Here is a 25,932-nt window from a genome sequence, read left to right as displayed (position 1 = left end):
GTGATGTTTTCCCTCACAGATGCTGAAAATGCGGGCGTGTTGTCTCAGAAGCCCCTCGAGGAGAAAGCGGTTCCTGCAAGCCCCGAACAGGTGTTTGCTGAGTGCTCCCAGAAGAGGATTCTGGGGTTGCTAGCGGCCATGTTACCTCCCTTAAAGTTGGTATGAGACAAATGGTGTTTTCTTTTTTGGAAGAGGGTGGTGGTATTTGTGGAAAAAATGTGTTTTTTGGAAAGCTGTGTACTGAAACCACGTGTTCATATCACCTGTGTGTCCCCGAGAGAAGCATAATCAGTGAGAGGTTGGGTCAGAGGGTGATGCCTGGAGTGTCTGTTTCCACCTGATTGTGCGTGGCTGCCGATGAAGGATACGGTGCGGGCCCTTCGGCCCCGGCCAGGTTTAACCAGGATGTGGACTGACACGGCGTTGACCGGGGTGCTCCCGTGGACTCTGTGGTGAACTGGCATCTCTCCCTCTCTCGGCAGGACCCCACGGTGCCCGTGATGCCCCTGGAGCGCGTCCTCCCACTCATGTTCCAGGTTGTCATCTCAAACGCAGGCCACCTGAACGAGACCTACCACCTCACACTGGGGCTCCTCGGCCAGCTGATCGCCCGCCTCTCACCAGCAGAGGTGGATGCCGCGGTGGTGACGGTCCTCTCCGCCGAGCACGCCCTGTTTGCCTCAGGGGACAGTTCCGTTGTGCCTGACGGCTGGAAGACCACACACCTGCTCTTCAGCCTGGGGGCGGTGTGTCTGGACAGGTAGTGCCTGCGCTCTGTGCCCCCATGGTGTTCGTTGCTTTAAGCTCCTGGTCCGGCTGCTGATTGAGTTCAGTGTGCCATTGTCTAGGCCGCTCTTGGGAGAACAGCATTCGTTTTACTAGCAAAGTTGTCAGCTAATGCTAAAATTATCCGTGAAACCCACCTCAAAACAGCTGTGTGGTCCTGCAGTGTCTGCTGCTTGAATTCTCGATGATGTTCATTCTGATGGTTTTTTCCTGGTGCAGTAAGCATAGGCTTTGGGGTAGAAGAAATTAGGGCTATTTTTGGTATAAAGTAACTTGACCAGAACACCAAATTTGAAAAACGGAAGTGGAGAAAAAAGTCACCCCACCTGCACCATCTTTTTTTTTTTTTTTTTTTTTTAAGATTTTATTTATTTGAGAGAGTGAGAGTGTGTAAGCAGGGTAATGGGAGACAGCCCAGCAGACTCCACGCTTAGCGTGCAGCCCAATGTGGGGCTCGATCCCCCGACCCCAGGGTTCTGACCAACGGAGCCGCCAGGGGCCTGCACCTGGTGCTGTTTGAATATGTTTCCCTCCAGTCTTTTTTCTGTGCTCAAACATGAGTGTGCACAAGTGTGTACGTGTGTGTGACCCTTTATAGAGATTCTGTTTTCAGCTCTAACTGTATGCTGAGTGTGGAGGTTCCCCGAGGTGTCATTCTGAGAGTTGTCAGATGAGTGGGTGTGTGGCTCTGGGGCACAGGTGTGTGTGGTTCTCAGTGCTGCGTGGGGGGCCTGCTGGGGCGAGCGTGAGCCTCGGCCCTACTGCCTCACGGAGTTCTTGCCTTCCAGCCGCATGGGCTTGGACTGGGCGTGCTCCATGGCGGAGATCCTGCGCTTGCTCAGCAGTACGCCCCAGTGGCGGGACGTCATCGCCACCTTCACAGACCACTGTGTCAAGCAGCTGCCTTTCCAGCTGAAGCACACCAACGTCTTCACCCTCCTGGTGCTGGTCGGCTTCCCGCAGGTACACGGCTCCGAAGCTGGGCCACACCTCCTGGTCCCATGGCCTCCCTTCCCTCCGTGTGCACAGCGGGGGCTCGGCACATGTCTCTGGGAGGGTGTTTTCTTTCACCACATCGTTTGCATTTACAGTATTGGTGTATTTCCAAGATCGTGGGATGGTTTGTTTGACTGTGTTCTTAGCAGTTTAGCTGTTCGTTTTATCAGCCAGTAGTTTGAGTAACAGGTCCCTAAGTTACTGAGTCACACATGACTTGAGAGTGCCCTTGTTCCCCAGTTGGCATTCATCTCGCTCTCATTTCTGATCCTCGTGTCTCATGGTTGGGACAGAGAGGACCGTGAGAACATGGCTTCCTCCGGCAAGTGTGTAAACCGCCGATGCACCAGGCCTTGGACTCAGGAGTGCCCGTCCTTGCACACTGTTGAAGTCGGCGGCACAAGCAGAGGGGGCTGGGCTCGTTTCCACCAGAGGGTCTGGTCAGGGGTCTGTGTGCTCCTGAGTTGCCTTCCTGGTCGCTGTCACATTCTAGGTTCTCTGCGTGGGCACCCGCTGTGTGTATATGGATAACGCCAATGAGCCACATAACGTCATCGTCCTGAAGCACTTCACAGAGAAGAACAGGGCTGTGATCGTTGATGTCAAAACCCGGAAGAGGAAAACAGGTCCTAAGCCTCATTGTTTTGAAGAACAGGAGGAAACTGTCAGATCTCTGCGTGGCCCTGCATGTGTTGTTTTAAAAAAACAAGTTTTAATGGCCTGAGCTGCTTTTCCCTTATCTCTAAAGTGATGTGGTGGGATTAGGGTAAATTGGAAGGCCCTGGCCATGCCTCAGTTTGTATATATGGCTCCCAGGTTCTGGGGGCACCTTTAGGGTCTGAACAGTTAATGTTGTCGTGGGCTGGTGTTTTGTTTTCTGATGGGCCATCTAAGTATATGATGGAGTCAGCTACATGAGTGCAAAATAACTCAGAGTAATTGTGCTGCCATTCATGTCACTTTCATCGTGCTTGATCAGTAGAACAGCGAAATTACATCTAAGTGCCAACCCCAGAAGAGCCTGGAGTAGGTCACCATACGTGCCCTGTTCTGCTTCTGAAACCCTGTGCTCATTCAGTGTCAGCATTAGGCTCCGTCTGTGCCATGGTTGTGTGTGCCGTGAGGGACCATCAAGGGTCTCCTTTTCCCTCTTGGTCTTTTCTCTTTGCTGCATGTCAACATTCCACTGTTTCAGATGAGACTGGTTCTCCACGGAATTATCCCGGCACCTTTGTTGGAGACTAGTTGACCCACGTGTGTGTGTGTGTGTGTGTGTGTGTGTGTGTGTGTGTGTGAGTGTATTTATGGGTTCTGTCATATTAGATTAATCTGTATATTTGTCCTTACTCGAGTACCACATTCTCTGACCATTTATAGATTCATGCTAAGTCTCCAAATCAGGTTCTTCAACTTCGTTACTTTTCCGTCAGCACTGTTTTGGCTGGTCTAGTTTCTCTGCTTTTCTGTGTAAATTTTAGAATCAGCTTGTCAGTTCCTATAGTTCCCTCAGAACCACTGAGTCTGTATGTCTGTTTGGAGAGAAATGACATCATAACACGACCCGTGAGCACTGTATATGTCTCCCTTTATTTAGGGATTAAATTGAGGTCTCTGATTCCTCTTCATCCGGAGTGGGTAGCAGCAGCTTTCTCTCGTTCCTGGATTTGGTACCTTGTGTCTTCTCTCGTTTGTCTCCTAGACGGTCTCAGAAGAGACTCATCAGTGTATTTTTTTTTTTTTTTTTTGAAGATTTTAGTTATGTATTTAAGATAGAGTGAGAAAGAGAGAGAGTGAGTTGAGGGCAGAGAAAGAGAGAGAAGCAGGCTTCCCACTGAGCAGGGAGCCTGATGTGGGCTTTGATCCCAGGACCCTGGGATTGTGACCTGAGCTGAAGGCAGTCGCTTCACCACCTGAGCCACCTAGGTGCCCCCTGGATGCTCTCACTTTAACCTGTAAGTGTTTTTCCGTTTAAAGTGGATTTCTTGTCGATGGCATGTAGTGGAATTTTCTTTTTTAATTCAGGTTGACATTGACGATCTCTGCTTTTTCATTGAGATGTTTAGACTACTTAGCTTTAATGCAATTATGAAGAGGATTTAGTTTAAATCTGCTATTTTCCCGATTGCTTTCTATTTGCCTCATTTGTTGTTCCTTTTTTCCTACTGCTTTTGGATTGAAGTTTTGTTCTGTTTTTATGACTCTATTTATTTCCACAGTTGATTTTTAACTTTATCTCTTAATTTTTTAGTGGTTGCTTTAGGGTTTATAATATTCACCTTTAACTCGTCATTGTCTACCTTTAAACAGTATTCTATCACTTAACATACAGTGAGGGAACATAGATTTCATATTTCTGTCCCCCCATCCTTATGCTACTACTGTCACACATTTTACTTCTATGTGTTATAAACCTCAAAATAATACATTATTTATTTCTGCTTTAAAAAGTCAGATGTTTGGGGCGCCTGGGTGGCTCAGTGGGTTAAGCCGCTGCCTTCGGCTCAGGTCATGATCCCAGGGGCCTGGGATCGAGTCCCGCATGGGGCTCTCTGCTCAGCAGGGAGCCTGCTTCTCCTCATCTCTCTCTCTGTCTGTCTCTCTGCCTATTTGTGATCTCTCTCTCTGTCAAATAAATAAATAAAATCTTTAAAAAAAAAAAAAAAAAAAAAAGTCAGATGTTTTGGGTCCCCTGGGGTGTTGCAGTGGGTTAAGCATCTGACTCTTAGTTTGGGCTCAGGTCATGGTCTCAGGGTCATGGGATCAAGCCCTGTGTTGGGCTCTGTGCTCAGCAGGGAGTCTGCTTATACACTCGCTCTCCCTCCTCTGCGCCCCCACCCCTGGCTTGTCTGTGTGCGCACACCCTCTTTCTCGCTCTCCCTCAAAGAAATCCTTAAAAAAAAAAAAAAAAGAACTCTTGTTTAAAAAATAAAAAATAATACAAATAAGAAGATACTTTAAGAAAGGTTTTAAAGTGAGAAAGCTTTGCTCTCATACTTCTTGTTCCTGGTGGTCTTTGTTCCTGTGCGTAGGTGCAGGTGTCGTCCTGCTACCATCTTGCTTCGGCCTGAAGAACTCCGGAACATTTCTTGCCTCGCGGTCTCCTGCTATAGGCTTTGGTCGGTGTGTCCTGCCAAACCAAAAAAAAATATTTATTTTGACTTTATCTTTGAAAGATGACTTTGCCGCCTACAAAATTCTAGGCCAAGAGTCCCTTCTTTGAGTCTTTTAAGGTTTTTGATCCATTTTCTTGTGGTTTACATGGTTACAGCTGCAGCGTTTGCTGTCGTTCTCTTGTCTTCAAATGCGTCTTTTTCCCGCTGGCTGCTTTTAAGAACTGCTTCTTAGTCACCTAGTCACTTAGGGTTAGCATTTTGTTCAGGGTTTGCCTCGGCATGAGTTTCTTGTTTCTTCTTCTTGGGGGTTATTGAGCTTGTTGGTCTGTGGATTTACGGTTTCCATCAGATTCAGAAACATTTGAGCGACTGTCTTCAGATAGTTGTTTTGCCCCCAACAGGACACGTGCGCCAGCACCCAGTAGGATGCCAGGCGTGGGGAGCCAGAAGGTCCCCAGGCCTCTGTGAGCTCCAGGAGTCGTTCATCTCCCATTCTTGGGTGGTGTGCTCCCGTGCTTGTGGCTCCTGCTCTGCCAGAGACTCGCCATGAAGCTTGTGTGGCTATCTGGCAAGGCCCCCGCAGCCTCTATGTCCCTGTGCCTCTCCCTTCTTCGTGACATTCTGGCCCCTAAATTCTAGCTGCCTTGACTTCCCCAGACTCACCTTTTTTCTCATCAGTTCACTGAGACTACCGGACTCTGCTTCTGATTCTAGTCCCCGTTCTGCCCCTGGAAGTGGTCTCGGGAAAGCCAGGCTTTTGGAGGGGTCCTCTGGCTCTTGTCCCTTCTGTCAGGGTCCTAGTCTGCACTGCCGGTCACCACCTGTCTGCAAACCATGGTCTCACGTGCACTTCACTGTCCGGTTGCTCGAGACAGGAGCCATTCCCGTCTGTCTCAGCTTGCTTGGGAGCAGCGCCGGTGAAGAAGTGCCCGTGGCACTTGGAGATGGCCAGTTTGCGCACAGCAGCGGGATGTGAATCGTGTCTCTGGTTGCTTGGTGGCTGGGTGGCCCAACGCCACTTCGGCACTCACCTGCAAACCGGCCATAGGGGTCACAGCCAAGGCTGAAGCAGGGCTGTCTGTGTTGGGGTTTGCGGCTCTTCCTTCAGTAAGGCACGCCACGGGGGAAGAGATGTGGCTGCTGGGAGCGTTAACTGTCCATGCCTTTGTCTTCCTGCCCGCCTGCACGCCGCAGTGAAGGACTACCAGCTGGTGCAGAAGGGGCAGGGGTGCGGCGGCTCTCAGGCCCGGCTGAGCCAGTACGCCCAGCACCTGGCCTTCATCGCCAGTCACCTTCTGCAGACCAGCGTGGGCAGCCACTGTCCTGAGGCCGTGGAAGCTACCTGGGTCCTGTCCCTCGCCCTCAAAGGACTCTACAAAACGCTGAAGGTAATGGTGACCTTCTTCCCCTTGCAGATGAGCCACTGTGATGGGACGTCTGTGGGGCTCATACTGCAGGCGGGTGCCGTCTAATCGCGACGGACGGCTAACCAAAGGCTCTGGATTATTTTTGGGAGTGGTTGAGGTCTTGCATGAGGATAACTAAGGAGGAAACAGAATTTTCCCAGTAGTTGGCTCTTTGTATTTTTTTAGTACTATTTCATGGAACCGCATGTTTACCTGATGGGCATGTGACCTTGGAAGGCGGGAGGAAACCGGATGGGACAGTTTCTCACTCCCCTCTGAGCCAGGGCAAGAGGGAATGGAGGACAGAGGGGCCCGGCTTGTTAGGGGACTTAGAGCGACAGGCTTGACGGCTGGGGCGGGAGGAGCTGGGTGATGAAAGCTGGCGTGCAGACCAGAAGCCGTGACCTGTGGGGAAGATAGTTCTTCTGCTAGCTGAGGGGCCTGACAGGAGGAAAGCGATCACTTTTTAGGACGATGTTCCCCAAAGAAGTAGCCATGAAAAAAGGGTTTCTTATAAAAGTTGGTGACTCCCTGGACTTGGGCAGAACTGCCCAGGAGGCCACAGGAGGACTGAGGCAGCACACGGGGTCTGCACAGATGGCAGCTCTGGGCCCGCCCTGAGTGCTCTTGCTGAGGGGACCGAGGCCACGCAGCTGCTGTTTGTTGCCTCCGAGGCACTTACCACAGTCTGTTCTCGTTTTAGTTGTTTAGTTATAGTAGCAAAGAGAAAACAAACTCCCCAAGGGCACAGACCGTTTCTGTCTTGGAGTCCGTTTTCATGACTGTTGGTTGAGCACCAGGAGCCACGTGGAACTCCGTGGCACTGATCTCGAGAGGTGGGGCTTGCAGTCTGGCCTTCCAGAGAGCCCCATGGGCCCACGAGGAGGAGGCCTGCCGAATCAGAAACAGCCTGTCTGAGGAGGTGGAGTATGAGGCGGTAGATGAGGAGTCTGGACAGGGCGATGCAGCCTCGGGAGCCAGGCCCAGGAGGAGGTGAGGCTGTCAGCGATAGCAAGAGCACCTCTGGGCCTTCAGGATCCTGCGGAAGATGGGTGTGAGGCCAGAGAACCGGGCAGGCCGTCTGTGGCGCCCCATCTGCCAGGAGTCGGGACGTAGGATGTGGTCTGACGAGCGCTGGGGAAGTTCATTCATGTAGGACAAAGCCCACGGTGTCCTGGGCTCCAGAAAGGCTTGCCAGGGCTGAGTTGGGGAGTGGACGGGCTCAGGTTGGGGCTGAGGTTCAGGGTGTCATCCTTCCTGTGACTCTGGAATTTTCCCCATGTGGTGACCTTGGGCCATAGGCTGAGCTTGGGCTCTGAAAGAGCCTTGCTTCTCCCCACGGGGCCTGTGCCTTCTGCCTGGGAGGCGGCTGTGGGTCATTGCTCTTCTGTTTGGCAGGCTCACGGTTTCGAAGAGACTCACGCGACCTTCCTTCAGACGGATTTGCTGAAGCTCCTGGTGAAAAAGTGCAGCAAAGGGACCGGTTTCAGCAAAACGTGGCTCCTGCGGGACCTGGAGGTATGGGTGCGCTGCCCGCGGCAGGCCTCCCGCTTGGGAGCGACCCCTGCAGTAGCCGGGACGGGCTCTACCCTGAGCTCACCCATTCTGGGCAGGCGTTGGAACCGTGTCTTCGGTTTGCGTCCCCTGCTGGAAACAGGGATATTACAGCTGCCCTACCCGTCAGGGAGAGGATGCATTTGCTGTTTGCTCAGAGAACACGGGAGGACAAATAGTTTATGGAAACACGCGGCTGACCGTTACCTCACGGTGATAAAATGTATCCTGGAATTATTATTTCCCTTTGACACTCCTTTGAGCTAAAATCTGTTTCTGAGTTTGTCCTTGGTTATGTTTATTTTACGTAGCATTTTAGTCCATCATTTTCATCTCACTACATTGCTTCTGGGCCACAGATTTTTCTCGGTGGGATCGCTGAGGTTCCGTGTCGAGTGTGTGTACTGTGTGCTGGCCTTGGGTCTGGGAGAGGCTGCTGCCATGCTCAGGGAGGGCAGCCGGCTGTGCTCTGTCACACGGAGGCCAGTGTGCAAAGAGCCCGTCCTCTGGCGTCCTGTGAGGGGTTGGCCAGCTTTTGGGAAATGGTGCTGAAATATAGTATGGGAAAGCCCGGAGAGCATCTGGGCTCTCATTCTGAGGAAAACCTTTTACATTTTAAAGTAAAATTTGGGGCTCCTGGGTGGCTCAGTGGGTTAAGCTGCTGCCTTCGGCTCAGGTCATGATCTCAGGATCCTGGGATTGAGCCCCGCATCGGGCTCTCTGCTCAGTGGGGAGCCTGCTTCCTCCTCTTTCTCTGCCTGCCTCTCTGCCTGCTTGTGATCTCTCTCTGTCAAATAAATAAATAAAATCTTTAAAAAAAAAAATAAAATTTAATTTTTTTAATCATTCAAATAACAGAACTACATTGCAGAAAATGTGAAATATAGAAAAGGAAGAAAACTTCAAATTCCACCGCATGAACACAACCACCATTAGTATTTTCTGTACGGCCTTATTCTAGTTGTTTCCGTCGACGTCACTGGCACACGTGTAAACACAGATGGTGCCGTGCGTGTGGCACTCAGACGCCATGGGCCTGTGCGGCGGCTGCTGCCCTGAGTCGCTGGGTGGTTTCATGACCCCAGCGTAGTGGCTGCCAGGGACACACGAAGGTGGATGTCAGCTTTATCGAGCGTAACAGGCTTGATGTTACTCCTGAAAGGGGTGCTGCTGGCTGGGGCACAGTCAGCAGACGTTGTTCTAGCTCCTTTCCCTCACCAAAACGTGAGGTGATCCCAGCCTAGGTCGTCCGCCCCAAGGCGTGTGTCTTAGTATGTCTTCAATTACAGGCAAATGGAGCATGTTCTCGTGTTTTTTGTTACTAATTTTACTTTCTTTTTGAGAATGCTTGCATCTATTATAAAAGGTCAAATACCTTGTACCACTTGAGGGTTAAAGATCAGTGTGATGTTCTCATCCACGGAACCCGCAGCCCTGTCCTGCCTGGTTTTCTGTCTATAGATTCTGTCTATCATGCTGTACTCCTCGAAGAAGGAGAGCCACACCTCGGCCGAGCACACAGCCCTGGAGCGAGACGAGCGAGGGGACCCCGAGGACGAAGTAGAGGGCATGGTCAGCAGCCCCACCGAGCCGGAGCAGAAGAAGCTGGACCCTCTGGAGAGCCTGGACGAGCCCACCCGAATATGTTTCTTGGTGAGTTCTGGGGCCGTGCGGAAACCACGGGGTGGGTTCTCTTGGGCTCGCACCGAGTGTTTGCCTCCATGTGAAAGTGCCTCAGTCTGACGTGCTGAGAGGTCATTTCTTGAAGACTCAGTCTGAATCATGCAGAATCGACCCAGAGTGGAGACATCCTCACGGCCGTCGTTTTTAAGCTCTTTGGCCCTACGGCGTTGGGTTGTCTCTCCGGTGACACGAGCACAAGCACTTTTGCTCGTCCTTTGAGCCCTTAGCTGCCGGGCGTCTCCTGTGACTTCTGAGATGCGTTCTCTGATGTCCCTTGGGGATACTCGCTTCCTGGAGCACGGACCGCAGGGAGGAGAGGCAGAGAGTTGGGCGGGGATCAGAGGAGCAGGCGTGTGTCTGGCCCATGGTGCCGGTGCTTGGAGTTGCGTGCGTGGCAGTGGCTCCGGCGGTAGGTGGGGGTGTGGATGTTAGCATAGCGTGTGGCTGCCGGGGCTACCGTGCCGTGTTTTCCTGTGAATTTATGATCGCAGAGCAGATTCCGCAGTCCGTCTCTTAGGGTTGATGATTCAGAAATTACACCCTGTGGTAACTTGAGAAAATAACCCTTTTATCCCTTTTGAGCCCCGTCTCTCCTGTGCTTCCTCCCGTGGCCTCCAGATGGCGCATGACGCGCTCCGTGCCCCGCTGCACGTCCTCCGGGCCATCTACGAGCTGCAGATGAAAAGGACTGACTCCTTCTTCCTGGAGGTTCAGAAGAGGTGAGGGGCGCAGAGCTGCGGCACATGTGTGGCCAGCAGGGGAGCGCGGGGGGGAGAGCATGGGGGCCGGACAGGGCCGTGATGGCCTCCCGCCAGCGCGTGCTGGGCAGACTCAGGCCAGGCCGACCCCTGGACCTGGTTCTCAGTTCTTTGTGCAGTGCCGTGAACACCGGCCCCGCCCCGCTACATGCATCCTCTCTGAGCTGTGCTGCGTGTCCCTCTGGGAGTGGACATCAAGCGGACACCAGGGATTCTCTCATACGTCGTCCTGGGCCCTGCGGCCAGAGTGCTATTTGCACGTTATCTTCATGGATTTCCCCAAGGGTTATCACCAAGTTAACAACACTCCCTCCTCTGGGCCGGGAAGCTCGGCCTAGTGCTTGGGCCCAGCTCCCGAATGTTGTGGACCGTCACTGGCCACATTGATCTCCCCCTGTCATGTGCTTGTTTTTGACTTCTTCTAACTTACATGCAGTTCTAATTCAACTTTTCTTTGAAAAAGCTGTTTTTCTGCACTTCTCATACGTTGCCTCAAATCCTTTGTGAAATGAAGGAGGGCACAGTCTAAGCAGCTGTGACTAAGACACCCGGAAACAGTGGGTCAAGGAAGATAGAATTGTTTCTCCTCTTGGGACCATCCAGGGTGGGTAGGCAGCTCTGCTCTGGGAAGGACCCTGTCTCCCCAAGGGTATTGTCTTCCTGTTTGTTGTCACCCATACCCCCAGCCCTGTGGAGTGGCGGACAGTAGAAGGAGGAGGACACCCTGAACCCAGCTGCTTGAGGGAAGGTTCACCGGCCTCCTGTGGCGGAGGACCTAGTTGCATCATGCTGTCTAGCTGAGGAGGGGCTGGGTATCCCGTTGAGGCTTCCAGGAGCTCTGTTTCTGAGATCCCGAGGGACAGTTGGCGTCCTCTGCCCCCAGGGCGTATGTGCACGTCTGCCTGCGCAAGTCAGTGAGTGCTCCGCGTCTGGGTTGCAAACTACGGGGCGATAATGTCACCGCAGAACAGTAACAGGACAGTAGCGCGGAGAGGCCTTTCCGCCAGGCTTCACTGCGTGCCGAGCTCTTCACTTTCTGTGATGTGTGTGCCCAGCCTTGTGCCCCTTCTCCCCAGGTTTGACGGGGATGAGCTCACCACGGACGAAAGGATTCGGACCCTGGCTCAGAGGTGGCAGCCCAGTGGGGGTCTGAGGCTGGAGGAGCAGAGTGCCAAAGCCGTGGACACAGACATGATTATCTTACCATGCTTGGTGGGTGGCCTTCACCTTAAACGCAAAACACCTGCCCCTTGACCTCGCCCCCACCCCGTGCTGAGGGGCAGGCAGTGGTAATGGTGGTCTTGGGTTTGCAGGCCCGGCCCGCACGCTGTGAGCAGGCCACAGCCGAGTCGAACCCCGTGAGCCAGAAGCTCATCGCCAGCACGGAGAGTGAGCTGCGGCAGAGCTACGCCAAGCAGCGGCGCAGCAAGAGTGCTGCCCTCCTGCACAAGGAGCTGAACAGCAAGAGCAAGCGGGCCGCCCGCGACTACCTGTTCCGCGTCAACGAGGCCACAGCCGTGCTGTACGCCCGCCACGTGCTGGCCTCCTTGCTTGCTGATTGGCCGGGACACGTGCCAGTGAGTGAGGACACCCTGGAACTCAGTGGCCCGGCCCACATGACCTACATCCTGGACATGTTCATGCAGCTGGAAGAAAAGCATCAGTGGGAAAAGGTAGGTGATTGTTAGCAGGCCGGGCTGGGCACTGCCCATGTGGTTCCTCCTCGGCCCCCGCCTCCACGTTTGAACCTTTTTCCTCTGGCGGGGGCCTCCCTGGAGGGGGTCACCTGTGGTGGCGTGCAGCTCCCCAACACCTGTGAGGGCAGCAGACACCAGGCAGGGGTGCAGCAGACCTGGTGTGCAGAGGGTGCTTGACACTGTGGTCCCCGGAGCCTGACTGTGCGCTTGGCCTGGCCTGTCTCTTCTCATCTAGTGCCAGGTCCAGGGGACACGGGGAATTGCGGCTGACTGGCCTGTCCTCATGGTACAGGGACCGTCCAGGGAGTTTGGGGCTTATTTCTGGAGTGTCTGCCCCGGGGTGTTGCACCTGTCTTGAGGAAGTATACTCAGAGGCCCCAACCTTCAGAAGGCAGCTGTGGGCTCTGCAGCCTAACCCCACATTCCAGTCTGCTTTTCCAGGCCTCTGGTTCTATTTTTTTTCTTCTTTTTAAGATCTTATTTATTTATTTGACAGACAGAGGTCACAAGTAGCAGAGAGGCAGGCAGAGAGAGATGGGGAAGCAGGGTCCCCGCTGAGCAGAGAGCCCGATGCGGGGCTCAATCCCAGGACCCTGGGATCACGACCCGAGCTGAAGGCAGAGGCTTTAACCCACTGAGCCACCCAGGCGTCCCTGGTTCTATTCTTTTTTTTTTTTTTTTTTTAAAGTATTATTTATTTATTTGAGAGAGAGACAGTGAGAGAGAGCATGAGCGAGGAGAAGGTCAGAGGGAGAAGCAGACTCCCCGTGGAGCTGGGAGCCCGATGCGGGACTCGATCCCGGGACTCCGGGATCATGACCTGAGCCGAAGGCAGTCGTCCAACCAACTGAGCCACCCAGGCGTCCCTCCCTGGTTCTATTCTTAAGTCAAATCTCCAACGTCATCTTTGAGAATAGGGCCGGGGTGGCGATTCCCAGGGTGAATGCACCCAGAGGAGCCACACAGCAGAACACAGCCAGGTCCGGGCGGGGTGGGAGGGGCGGCATGGGGAAGCCATGGGCGCCGCCTCCGGCTGAGCTACCATGTTTCGTCACCCCCTTCCAGCTTCCAAGGGCAAAGATCTTGAGTCACATTTACTGCCACCTTTTTCATCCCTGTCCCCTTGGCACCCCCACACATGGTGCACCCTCCTGCATGCTCATGCACACATGGTGCACCCACACTGCTGCAGCTGTTCCCTGTTTGGAAGTGCCTCCCCCATCCTTGCCCCACGGAGCCCTCAGTTCCATGCCTCCTTGGCCCACGTCCCCTTGTTCGGTCCTTGTTTCTCTGTGCGTCCCTCCCCTGCTTGGCTTGGGACTCTAAGGGCCCGGGACCACCTCTGATGAGTTCTGGTGGCTTCTCAGCATGCCCAGAAGTAGGGTTTCCAGGGCAGACTGAGGCGGGGGTGTCCCGGTCCCCGTGGTAAGAGGTGGCTGGAGGAGTGCGCTCCAGGGGTGGGGCCGGGACCAGGGGGAAGCCAGCAGCTTTGTGGGCCTCGGGTTGGAATGGACGTGTCCTTCCTCCCGCCCCTGGGCTCTGACGCTCCATGCCTCACGTCTTGCCAGATTCTGCGGAAGGTGCTCCAGGGCTGCCGAGGGAGCATGCTGGGGACCATGGCCCTGGCTGCGTGCCAGTTCATGGAGGAGCCTGGCATGGAGGTGCAAGTCAGGGAGTCGAAACACCCCTATAACAATAACACCAACTTTGAGGTACGTCCAGGGTGCCCGGCAGGCTGGACCTGTGAGGGCTGCTGAGAACCTCCTCTGTGCCGGTGGTGGCTGCCTCCCCCACGCAGCACTCGCTCTAAGCGGCCGTCCGCCTCCCCAGACCCTGGGAGTCCCCACACCCTAGTCTTCCGACCTGCGAGGAGGAGTTCACTTCTCCTGCGGTGAGGTCCTCACAGGGAATCCCCAGCATCTTGGACAGTGGGTCCACATGAGGGCCTGGGCTCGGTCCCGGCTGCACTGGCTCCCGATGACGTGGCCGCGCCATGGAGGGCCCCGCCCTTCATCTTATTACCCAGGCTTGTGCTCCCCATCCCCCTTGTCTTAGAGGTGCTGGACGGGGGCACCAGAGGAGCCCTCAGGAATGACAGAAATGTCCCTCCCCAGGACAAAGTCCACATCCCTGGTGCCATCTACCTGTCGGTCAAATTCGACCCGCAGTGCAGCACAGAGGAGGGCTGCGACGAGCTGGCCATGGCCAGCAGTAGCGACTTCCAGCAGGACCGACACACCTTCAGTGGGTCGCAGCAGAAGTGGAAGGATTTTGAGCTCCCAGGTAGTGGCCATGTCCTTGCTCCCCTAGACTCCATGGAGCATTGAAACTTAGTCCTTGGAAGAAGGATGTTGTGGGAGGGCGTCACCCCGGGTTCAGCCTTCTTCCTCAGGAGCGTGGGACTTCCTTTGGCTGCCGTGTCCTGAGCTGCTTCTGACTCTTGTGTGGCCAGGAGACACTCTGTACTACCGCTTCACCTCGGACATGAGCAACACGGAGTGGGGCTACAAATTCACTGTGACGGCGGGACACCTGGGGCGGTTCCAGACAGGTGTGTGCGTTCCTCTCGCCGTCCTCAGGCTCTTCTGGGTGGGACCCTCTGGGATGTAACTGATGTTTGTTAAAGTCAAGGCAGGCACTTTTCTCTGCGACTTGCACACACGTCGCTGAGTGTGCTGGGGCAGCCAGTGGTCAGCGTGAGTGGACAGATGGAAGAGCCACCTGTGGGTCCTGCAGAAGACACTTCTTAGATTTCACAGGGCATGTTACAAAAAGGAGAAACTGAAATGTCCCGTGTTGCTCTTATAAAAGGCATCATTTGGGCAACATTTGTATGGTCATAGTCGTTTTGGTCTGTTTATGAAAACTCAAGCAGCTTGTGTTTCTAAAATGTCCATGTTTTGTGGGTGTGGGCCAGGGTTCGAGATTTTGAAGCAGATGCTGTCAGAAGAAAGAGTCGTTCCGCACCTGCCCCTGGCCAAAATTTGGGAGTGGCTGGTGGGTGTGGCTTGTCGCCAGACTGGGCATCAGCGGTTGAAAGCCATCCACCTGCTCCTGAGGATTGTCCGATGCTGCACCCACAGGTGAGCTGCCCTCCCTGGGTCCTGTGTGGGGGTTCCGCGCTGTGAGGACCTTCTTCCACGCTGGGGCTTGTCACTTCTCTGTCTGTGCTGTCTGATGGAAAGAAGCTTCTGATTTTAATAGCTTCTGGTTCTTTACCAATCTTTTTTTTAAATTTTTTTTTATTTTAACAATAGTGCTTTTGTTGTCCTGTTTAGGAAGTGTTCGCTGTGCTCTGTCTTGGGGTCGCGACATTATTTCCTGTGTTCTCCAAGCTCATTGTCTCTGTCACATCTAGCTTACGTTCCACCCTGAATGCGTTCTGTTCATGATGTCCGGTGTCAGGTTGGGATTAGTCATTGGGCTTGAGTCTCTGCCCAACCCCACAGACCACCTTTCCCTCACATCACTCTACCAGGTCACCTTTGTCCCCAAGAAGGTGTCCACACACCCGTGCATCTGTTTCTGGTCTCCTGTGTAGCCCCCGTCTGTTTGGTTCCTCCTGCCGGGGCCACTTTAGTACTGTATCACTGAAAAAATTGTAATATATCTGAAGCGTAGAAGGGGGTGGTTTCACGGATGTCCACGCTATGAAAGATCCCCCATCGGGTTAGTTAATGCACCGAACACCTCACGTGGTTGCCTCTGTCATGTGGGATGGCCCTGGGGTCTCCCCTCTTGCTGAAACTGGCTTTTCAGCAAATTTCTGTTAAATGATGCAGCGTTGGATGCCACTGTCAGCTGTCATCACCATATTGTGTGTTAGACCCTCAGACCTCCTTCATCTCACAGCTGGAGCATTTGCTCTCTGACCGGCCTCTCCCCGCCTCCCTAACCCCACGCCCCGGTGACCATTCATTCTGCTCTCCGTGTTGACGAGTTTGATTGGTTGGTTTTGGTTTCCACGTGGAGGTAAGATCACCTGGGGTTTGTCTCTCTTGGGCTCGTTCTACCGAGCCTAATGCCATCCGGGCCCATCAGTGTTGTTGCGAACGGCGGGGTCTCCTTCATCTCATGGTGAAGAACGGTCTGTTGTGCGTGTAGGTGCACCATGTAGGCTGTATCCACTCTTCCCGCAGGAGACACTGTGTGTTTCCATACCTTGGCTGTTGAGAACGTTTGTGTGCAGGTATCTTTGAGGTAATGATTCGTGGGCTTTGGCTGTAAACCCAGGAGTGGGATTGCTGGATTGTTCAGTAGTTGTGGTTTTAATGACTCGAGGAACTGCCATCTTGGTCTCCACAGTGGCCACAGCCGCTTGCGTCCCCACCAGCGACGCACCAGAGTTCTCCTTTCTCCGTGTCCTCCCTAACAGCTGTCATCGCCTATCTTTTCGATGATAGCCGTCCTCACACATGCGAAGCAATATCTCGTTCTGGCTTCAATTTCCTGATGATGAGTGATGTGAGCCCCTGTCTTCTCATGTGTCTTTTGGCCATCTGCACATCTTCTTTGCGAAAATGTCTGTTCAGGTCCTAGGACCATATTTATTTTTTTAAATTTTATTTATTAATTTGACAGAGAGAGATCACAGTAGGAGAGAGGAAGGGAAGAGATCACAGAGAGAGGAAGGGAAGCAGGCCCCCTGCTGAGCAGAGAGCCCGATGTGGGACTCGATCCTAGGACCCTGAGATCATGACCTGAGCTGAAGGCAGCGGCTTAACCCACTGAGCCACCCAGGCGCCCCCTAGGACCATATTTTAATTGGGTTCTTTAGGTTCATTTGAAATCAAGTCATATGAGTTCCTTGTGTGTTTTGGGTATTAACCACTTATCGGATGTGGTTTACAAGTACTTTCTCCCATTCCGTAGATCGCCTTTTCGTTTGTTGATGGTTTCCTTTGCTTTGCAGCTTTTTAGTTTGATGTAGTCCCACTTAATTCTTGCTTTTGTGTCAAATTTTAAAAAACTCGTAGCCAAGACCAATGCCAAGGAGCTTAGCCTTTATGTTTTCTTGTAGGAGTTTTGCAGCTGGAGGTCTCTCATTCAGGTCTTTAATCACTTTTGTATTGATTCTGTGTGTGGTATGAGGGAGGGATCCAGCCTTGCTTGAGGCTATCCGGCTTGTCCCACACATTTGGTGAGGAGACCGTCCTTTCCTCATTGTGTATTCTTGGCACCTTTGTCAGAATTAATGGTCCGTATACGCCTGTGTGTACTTCTGGGCTCCCTGTCGTGTTCATCAGTCTTTCTGCCTGTTTTTATTCTGGTGCCATATGGTTTGGATTACCGTAACTCTGTATTAGGGTTGGAAATAAGAGCGTGAGGCCTCCAGGTGTGCTCTGATGATTGGTTCGAGTACTCGGGGCCTCCTGTAGTTCCACATGGACTTTATGGCTGTTTTCCTGTTTCTGTGAAATGCCGTGGGGATTTGTATGGAGCTCCGTGGACGCTGTATCTTGCTGTGGGCAGCAGCTGTTGGCACCGGTGGTCTTCCGGCCATGACCATGGATCATGCTTTTACACTTCCCTGTGTTTTCTCTAGTTTCTCTCGTCAGCATTCCATAGTTTGCCGTGGATAGACCATTTTTACCTCTTTGTTAATATTTATTGCTAAATGTTTTATTCTTTTTTATCCCATCATAAATGGGTTTGTTTCCTAATACTCCTTCTGATAGTTCGTTGCTAATATGTAGAAGTGCAGCGGGTCTTTCCGCCTTGGCTTCTGCCCTGTGACTTCACTGCATCTTCTAGTGCTAATGTTGCTTCTCTGGGGCCTTTGGGGTCTCTGGCTAGGCTGTTGTCTGCACACGGTCTGTTGTATGCCTGTTCCAATGCAGATGCCCTCTCGTGTCTGTTTCCTGCCTCTTCGCTCCGGCCAGAACTTCTGGTACCTCCGAGTGTCCCTGAGCCACATGCTTTTGTCCACACATACAGGCACACGCCTCCTCTCGCCAGATGGGGTTTTGGCTCTTTGTGGCATTGAGCCCCTGACCCACAGCCGTGAAGTCCTGGTGCCTGTCCCCTGCAGCCTTCGTGGCCCCGCTCTGGGGCACGTCTCACAGGGTTCCGTGTAGGCAGTCTGCACAACGCTCCCTTTGGTTTATCCCTAGGTGGTTGATGGTTTTGATGCTGTTGTACCTGTTGTTTTAGAATTCTTATTTCTTGGGGCGCCTGAGTGGCTCAGTGGGTTAAGCCTCTGCCTTCGGCTCAGGTCATGATCTCAAGAGTTCTGGGATCCAGCCCTGCATTGGGCTCTCTGCTCAGCAGGGAGCCTGCATAAAATAATTAAAAAAAAAAAAAGAATTCTTATTTCTTAACTGTTTCTGCTCATATATAATTAAGTTCTATGTATTTCCTTTGTGTGCAGAGACCGTGCCCTGTTTGTTAACTTTAAGTGTGCATGTGGATTATTCAGAGCACAGTCATGCTCTTGGCAAAGAAGGGGTTTTAGTTCTTCCTCTCGGTCCTTAGAAGCTTCCTCCCCTCCTTTTGCAGGACCTTGCACAGAGTACTGAACAGACGTGGGGATTATAGACGCGTCACCTTGCTCCTCAGCTTGGAGGGCAGGTGTTGGCAACCAAGTCACACACGTCCTCCGCACACTCACAGCCCTGCCTGTCAGGGTTCAGTGTCCTCCAGCATTTACTTTTTGAGAGAGCGAGGGAGAGGGAGCATGTGGGTGGGGGCGGGGGTAGGGGACGGGTGTGCAGAGGGATCCTGAGCAGCCTCCACGCCCAGTGCAGAGCCTGAAGGGGGCGCTCCACCTTGCAGTCCCTGGATCATGACCGGAGCCAAAATCAGGAGTCAGATGCTTGTGCGGCTGAGCCACTCGGCCCCTCCCCAGACACCCCAGACAAGCCCAGGGTCCCAGTCAGAATGGACGGATGATGCCTCAGCAGCAGGGCCTCTGTGTAGTCTGACAGAGAGGAGTCGGCCGCTGCCAGCCGGGGGGTGTGGGGGGTAAGCGGACTGTGGTTGCTGTTTTCACTGGGTCCCCGTGTGCGGAGGTCGCTTTGCCCGCAGGGGCTCAGTTCTGTTCCTGTGAGAGCTGCTTGTACCGAGAAGTGCCCGGTTGAGTGATAGGTTTGAAACTGTCTTCAGACGGCGGGGCCCTTTCTGGCCACATTGTCGGGGCGCTTGCACGGTCGCTGGCCTTCCTCAGTCCTGGGGTGAGACTGCACAGGCAGAGGGGAAGGCAGCCCTGGGGCGGGGTAGGAGTATGAGCCACGCAGGTGCATGGACGTCCCTCCCAGTGGTGACCCGGAAGGTCTACAGAACTGTGTCCAGAAATCAAACCGTGCGTTCCCCTTGCTCCGCAGGAAGACTTACTGTTCTGGGAGAAAGTTGGACATTAAAGAGAAAAGGCAAAATTTAAGATTATGAATGCATAAAGTCATATAGTGAGGCCCAGAATATTATTTGCTTTATTAACTTTTCTTCTCTGAAGGAGGTTGAAGTGGAATGAAAAGCACATCTTACCCCTGAGTCAGAAACGTTCGTCTCTCACCCGAGGCCTCTGGAATTACAAGGGCTCTGGCAGAGCTCCCTCGTTAGCCCATTTCTTGTGTTTTGTGAGGCTAAGATTGGAATATTGCTTATCACTGTCTTTTAAATCTTCTCTTGTGCTCTGTTGAAGCAACAAACATTGCAGAAAATCTAGGAAATTTGGGGCGCCTGGGTAGCTCAGTCAGTGAAGTGTCTGCCTTCAGCTCAGCTCATGATCCTAGGGTCCTGGGATCGCGTCCCATGTCCAGCTCGCTGCTTGGCAGGGACCCTGCTTCTCCCTCCCCCTGCGTGACGCTTCCTCTGCTCCTGCGTCTCTCCTGTGCTCCTTCTCTCTCTTTCTACCTCTCAAATAAATAAAATCTTAAAAAAAAAAGAAAACCTAGGGAACCGACAAGGACAGCCATGGAAAACATTTTCTGTGTTTGTTCACTGTTGCTTTTGACATGGGCACACGATACTATACACGCAGTTGGGTTTAGTTTTCTTTTGTACGCGTGGTTTTACATGCTGCTTTTTTCCACATAACGTCCATCTCGAGGGTTTCCCGCCGCCGTGGGAGGTTCTTCACAGCGCCCAGTTTAAAGACAGGCGTGATTGACGTGACGGCTCCAGGGTCTCCCGCTTCCGGGGATTCTGCCCCTTTCCTTCTCTGCCGCTGGGGAGTATTTTGGGGGATGGTAGTGACTTTGCTGGATGTGGGGGAGTCCGTCAGCTGGCTTCTGTCTCCCGTCTGCCACCGCCCCCACAGTGACCTCTGTGACCTTGCGCTGCTGAAGCCGCTGTGGCAGCTCTTCACGCACATGGAGTACAGCCGGCTGGAGGACGTGACGCAGCCTGGCATCCTGCTGCCCCTGCACCGCGCCCTCACCGAGCTGTTCTTCGTCACGGAGAACCGAGCCCAGGTGAGGTCCTGCTGGTGCTTCCTCTGCTGCCCGAGGGCGGGGGTGTGGCCTAAAGTCCAGGTCCTCACCTCTGTGTGCCCTCCCCTGGGGAGACCTAGAGTCAGGGAGGGAGGAAGTGCTTTCTGTTAGTCCTGGACAGTAGGGAATCCTGGAAAATGAAATGGGTGGGTTCTTCTTTCTCCGTGAGCAGAGTGGGCGGCCGAATGTAGACGAAAGGCCGTCTTTTCAGAATTCCTTAGCTTACCGTCATTTTCTCATGAGGAAATGGACACAGAGCGCCCCTGCAACCAGGTGTGGGGTTCCTCCTGGTCCAGCCCCATCCGCCACTCCTGAGGGAAGGCCTGCCGTGAGGTGCCTGGAGGAGCGAGACTTTGTGGCTGCAGGCGGGTGTCCCCGGGTGCTAATCCGGTGACGCGGTGTCTCTTCCCTCTCCCCAGGAGCTCGGCCTGCTGCAGGATTACCTGCTGGCCTTAACCACAGACGACCACCTTCTCCGCTGCGCAGCACAGGTACCCTCTCCCCGCTGGAGCCAGCCGGCCCCACCCCCCAGCCCCCCAGCCTCCAGGGTCCACACAGAGCTCTGTCCCCGCCCTGTCCCTCTGCTTCTGAGAGTTGTTGGGCCCATTCTGAGAGCTGTTGGACCCATTCGTAGGAGCGGCTCATGTAAGACCGTGGGCCTGGAGAGGCCAGCAAGACGCCGGCCAGAATTTGTGTCTGAAACCAAAACAGCAGGCGCTTTAACTCGAGCACTGGGCTGAGGGCTCCGTAGTTCGATTTCAGGCACTTTCGGATGCGACTTTCTCCCATGGCAGGAGAGCCTCTGAGGTTTGGGCCCAGGGTCCTTCACACTTCGAAGTTACTGAGGATCTCCAAAAGCTTATATTGGTGGGTTCTACACAAACACCAGCTCGTTTTAAGAAATAACAAACTCAGTCCATGTTAATGTGAATAACACATTCTGTGAGAAACAGCTGTATTTTCCAAAATACAATCATTCTTGAGGCAGATGGCAGTGATTTGCATCTGCCAGGGCCGGCGCCCCAGCTGCCTCTGGGGGACTCCGCGGTGCCCTTGGGAGCGTGAGGGGAAGAAGGCAGAATAACGTCCTAGCATCACTGCGACAGTGTTTGTCACGTCGCAGACTCCCTGAGAGGGTCTCGGGAACCCCAGGCCCAGACCACACGTTGACAGCCTTAGACTCAAGGTGCCCTCGCGTACCCTCGAGCTTGTGGCCCAGCCCTCTGGTGCTGGGCAGATGGGGCACTGCACTTGGACGAGTGGGAGGTTCACCCAGGGTCGCGCGGAGTGGGCATTGGTTCCTGGCAAGTCCACTTCGTGAACACGTGGTTGCCTTGCCGGGAAGACGCAGGAATCCCCCTTCAACTTAGATGCATTCACACGCATTCTCCAGAGACCCGCAGGCAGAGTAGAAACCCCCTTCTCTCCTCACAGACCCCTGCCTGCCCTGCCACCACTGCCCCTGGTTTCCTGACACACAGTGACAACTTGAGACATGACCTGTGGCACCATGAGCTCTGTGTCATGTACCCGTGGGCACCTCCCTCTTGCCTATCCCCATGTCCTGTCTCCTTGCCTGTGGCTCGTGCTGACCCTCCCCACGGCATGTCCTCTGTGCCGGACCAGTACTCTGCCTCCTCCTCCCCTAGCCTCCCCTGTTCTTGCTGCGCTGAGCTCACACCGTGGCCTCGGCCTGGCTCCAGGGTACCCCCTCCCGGCACCCTCCCACGCTTGGCCTAGCACTGTTCGTTTCTCCCCTTCTCCTCCTCCTCTGTGTTCTTTCCCTTCTCCGAAGAGCTTGCCCAGATGCCCTGCGGCCCATGTCCTCCGGGCACACCGAGCCCACCAGCATCACACCTGCCCCTCTCTCGGGGTAGTAGTCACGTTTCTGCCCTGTGTTTGCAGTTCTCATGGAGTCTTGAGTGACTGTTTCTCACTCTGGGCTGGTGCCCCGGGTGAGGGCACCCCATCATGAGCACCCCATTCTTTTATTTTAAAATAAAAGAATTTTATTTGAGTTATTCTTACAAAGGTTGTTGCAATATGAAAGTCATTTGTTTGATAGAAATATCAAGCTGTCTTGTCAAACACACTAAGTAACCCAAAAATATATTTCAGAGCTCACAGAGCTTAAAAAGAGCAAAGATTATATGCAACCAGACAAAACCCATTTCTGCATTTCCTATTTCTTGCTCAGACTGCTCTGCTTACCAGACTGTCACTAAACATCTTGAGGAAGTGCAGGGATCATTTTGTTTGGAATCTTAGACACATCAGAACACATAATATTTACAAAGAAACTTTTACAGATACATTAATTGAAAAGATAGCATCCAGAAATGTAATCTTGAAAACTCCTTTTCTTGCCAATTGATCACGATGCAAGATGTTAATCAAACAGCCCTTTAGCTGTCTTGAATTTCCATACACTAAATGTGTACTCCAGAAACCTCTGCTAAACCATTAGCCAAGTATCAACATTATTGGTACTCAGCCGAGGTGCTCAGCCGAGGGTCTTATCCAGTCCACACTTAACAAATGAGCACACGACTGGTTCTCCTTCCACAGGCTCTGCAGAACATTGCTGCCATCAGCCTGGCCATCAACTACCCGAACAAGGCGACCGGCCTCTGGAACGTCGAGTGCTAGCCTTTGCTGTGGCCTGCACAGAAAGGGGGCGTCTGTCCACAAGCGCTCACACGGACATCTGAACTCATTCAGGAAAACGCCCGGCCCCCCTTGAGCTCCCACTCCCATTCCTAGCAGAATGCCAGGCAGCCTGCGTCTGAGCAGCGGCCGCGTGCGTCACACGCTCGCGCCGGCACGACCATGGCATGTGGGAGCGAGTGCCACAGGGCTGCTCAGAGGGTCAGCCCAGGAAGGTCTGAAGGAGCCTCTCTGGAAAGGGTTCTGTCTCTGGAGCTGCTGCACGTGGCCTTCCTGTGAAGCCGGAGTTGGCCCCAAGCTGCCTTCCTCAGGAGGACCTGGAGCGGCAGCCTGGCCTGGGAGCTCTTCTTGCGGTCTTGCATCTGGAGACTGGGCAGCCCCAACCAAAGCCGGGGAGAGCTCGTCCTGGCCACCTGCTGGTGCCCACATGGCCGTCTCACGGAAGTCCTCAGTGAGCAGGTGTCCGTGGTCACAGCCGGTGGGCTGCCCGTGGGCATCGCTCTCGCTCCGACTCCCCGCACGTCTGCGTTTCGTTGTTTTCTCCTGTTTCAGTTTCCGCCTGACATTCTCAGAACAGAACCACGTGACTCCCTTGTGAGGCCTCCAGGGGGCCCAATGGAACAGTCATCCAGGGGACACGCTGCTTTTGGGAAAGCTTCTGTACTTAAAGACTCGAAGTGTTATCAGATGGATCTTATTTTAGAAGTAAAAAAAAAAACCAAAAAAACAAAAAAAACCCAAACCAAAAACCAAACAGAGAATATATGATGATTTTATTTCTTATCTGAGGTCCCGGTAGTCCATCACTTTGACCCCTGGGACTCTGTGTGCTTCCCTGGCTGTTGGTCCGCCGTCACAGCATCTGTTTGAGTGAATGCCGTTTCTGCTCTCCCTTTTAGGATGCTGGTCTCTCCCTGAAGTGCTGAAGACTCTCCTTCCAAAGCCAGGCTTTGGAATGTGAGGCTGGGAGGGCATGCGGGCCGTGGACGAGCTTCTGTGGGACTTGTTGGTGTGAAGAGCGCCTCAGGCCATTTCAGGATGGCGTGTGGGCCGGAGTGCTTCCCCCCACACGGGGCCCACGGAAGGCTCCTCACAGCCAGGCCCACGCTGAGCGGGTCTGCACCGGCATGTGACTGCTGTCTGCGGGTGCCTGGGTGGGAAGGGCCCAAGGCTACAGGTCTCAGGAGGGTCTTCCTGGAGAAGCACTTCTGCATCAGTGGGACGAGGGGCGGCGGCTCCTGCAGCCAGCCCTAGAGCTCTGTTCTCAGGTCCCCAAGCTGCACGAGGAGCCGTCCTGGGAGGGGCTGTCCAAAGGAGACCGGGGGAAGGGGTTAGGTCTTGAGACTTGGTGACCTCAGGCCCGAGGCCCTGGGCCCGCTCTGGTCCCCCATGGTGTCGGGATGCAAACAGGTGGGCACTGTGGTGCTGTAGAAACCCATTCTCGTCTTCCACTCTGCCTGCCGCCCCAGAGAAGTCCCCACGTCCGTACCGCTCAGACGCGGCGGGTCTCGCAGGGCAGAGGGAGGTCACAGAGCCGGTGGTGGGGCCCCAGCTCTGCCAAGGGGGGACCCGGAAGACAGGACCGTGCATCACCACTTCATCTCGCTGCCATCCACAGCCCTCATGACCTGGACTGCTGACCAGGCCAGACAGCCAGGGTGGGGCATGCCTATGGGGGCAGGACCACCAACTTGGCTCTCTGTCTCTGGGAGGCCGACTTTGTAAACGCCGGCCTCTACCCGCTGCTGTCTGCCTTCGCCCTGGCTGTTCTGGTCTCTCTGCCCACCCTGCACAGAGCGAGCCCAGGTCCCGCCTGGCATGCAGCTGCTGCTCTCCCCTGCTCCCCGCCCCACGCCGGCTGCCCTACATCGCACCTGCCTCGACTCCCGGCTGCCCCAAGAAGCCGACGCCTCCAAGACTAGCCTCCCTTTGATCCTTCCCGGAGGCAGACTTGCCAGGCAGGAGCTAAAAGCAGCGAGAATAAAGGTGTCGCGAAAACATGTGCCTGATCCATAAAGAGATTCCGTCCCAAACCCTATAGATTGTACGAACGGACATTGCTCGCACTGGGAGGGGTGACTTGGTTTCATCACCGTTTTTAATTTGTTTTCTTACGGGTTTACGATTTTGAATTTTTCTTATTTGTTTGAAAGAAAGAATTTTGATTATATCAAGCTGAGTGAGTTCAGCCTGTAAAAAGGATGTTAAGTTTTGGGTAAATGTGCAAATGAAGAGAAATATATTATACAAATTCTATATAAAAACAGTACAGCTGTGTGTGGGCTGTTTTCCTCCTTGCCTTGCCTTTTCCTCTGTCTCTCCCAAGCCCAAGGGGCTGGAATCGCTGGGATCACAAGGCCTTGGAGTTGGTGGGAATCCCGGACAGGGACCATGTGCTCCTGCACTGCCGGCTCCTGGGAGGTCTGCCGCCACATGGTGTCCCCTAGGTCATCCTCAACGGCTGGATGTGGCCCCAGGCCCTGCACAGCTCACAGTGAGACAGGGCTCCGGTCTAGGCTGCTGCTCCTCCCGGCCTGCCTCTGTCTAAATGTGGGGCCGCCGCCTGCCCGTCCTGGGGTCTTGGCTTCCCCCCCTTCCCAGTCTTGCTGGCGTCTCTAGTTTGCCAGTCATCGTTCTCCCTCCTCTCTGGGAGCCGACTGCTGGGAATTAGGGAGACATTCTGGTGGGGGCTGGATGTCATGGACCTTCCGGGCCCATTTGCCGCAGCCGGAAGCATCTGACCCGTCTTCCCAGAGCCCCACACAGCCTTGGGGAATTGGGGTGGCAGCTGGGACCCAGCGTCAGCCTTCCGCATCCCCTGAAGCCAGAGCGAGCCTTGGCAG

The 25,932-nt window shown here is 53.9% G+C and overlaps 1 protein-coding gene across 2 annotated transcripts in view; it reads left to right on the top strand.

Annotated features, from left to right (window-relative positions):
• ZZEF1 (zinc finger ZZ-type and EF-hand domain containing 1) overlaps positions 1-25,358 on the top strand; it is a 100,565-nt gene extending 75,207 nt beyond the window's left edge. Inside the window, exons 39-55 of one of the 2 annotated variants that reach the window (XM_013060284.2) lie at positions 20-159; positions 483-760; positions 1,575-1,749; positions 2,276-2,408; positions 6,090-6,283; positions 7,700-7,819; positions 9,317-9,508; positions 10,157-10,257; positions 11,373-11,508; positions 11,610-11,969; positions 13,562-13,705; positions 14,108-14,276; positions 14,446-14,544; positions 14,911-15,076; positions 20,251-20,404; positions 20,842-20,913; positions 22,991-25,358. In XM_013060284.2, the coding sequence (XP_012915738.2) occupies positions 20-159; positions 483-760; positions 1,575-1,749; positions 2,276-2,408; positions 6,090-6,283; positions 7,700-7,819; positions 9,317-9,508; positions 10,157-10,257; positions 11,373-11,508; positions 11,610-11,969; positions 13,562-13,705; positions 14,108-14,276; positions 14,446-14,544; positions 14,911-15,076; positions 20,251-20,404; positions 20,842-20,913; positions 22,991-23,071 (2,714 nt within the window). In that variant the 3' untranslated portion in view covers positions 23,072-25,358. Of the gene's footprint in view, positions 1-19; positions 160-482; positions 761-1,574; positions 1,750-2,275; positions 2,409-6,089; positions 6,284-7,699; positions 7,820-9,316; positions 9,509-10,120; positions 10,258-11,372; positions 11,509-11,609; positions 11,970-13,561; positions 13,706-14,107; positions 14,277-14,445; positions 14,545-14,910; positions 15,077-20,250; positions 20,405-20,841; positions 20,914-22,990 lie in introns of both variants that reach the window. The other variant, XM_045083153.1, reaches the window with a different exon arrangement.
• Positions 25,359-25,932: the final 574 nt, after the last annotated feature.

Source organism: Mustela putorius, unplaced genomic scaffold (assembly GCF_011764305.1).
Source record: "Mustela putorius furo isolate JIRA1106 unplaced genomic scaffold, ASM1176430v1.1 tig00000695_pilon_pilon_pilon, whole genome shotgun sequence".
NCBI classification, from domain to species: Eukaryota; Metazoa; Chordata; class Mammalia; order Carnivora; family Mustelidae; genus Mustela; species Mustela putorius.
This window is presented reverse-complemented; position numbering and strand designations above follow the sequence as displayed.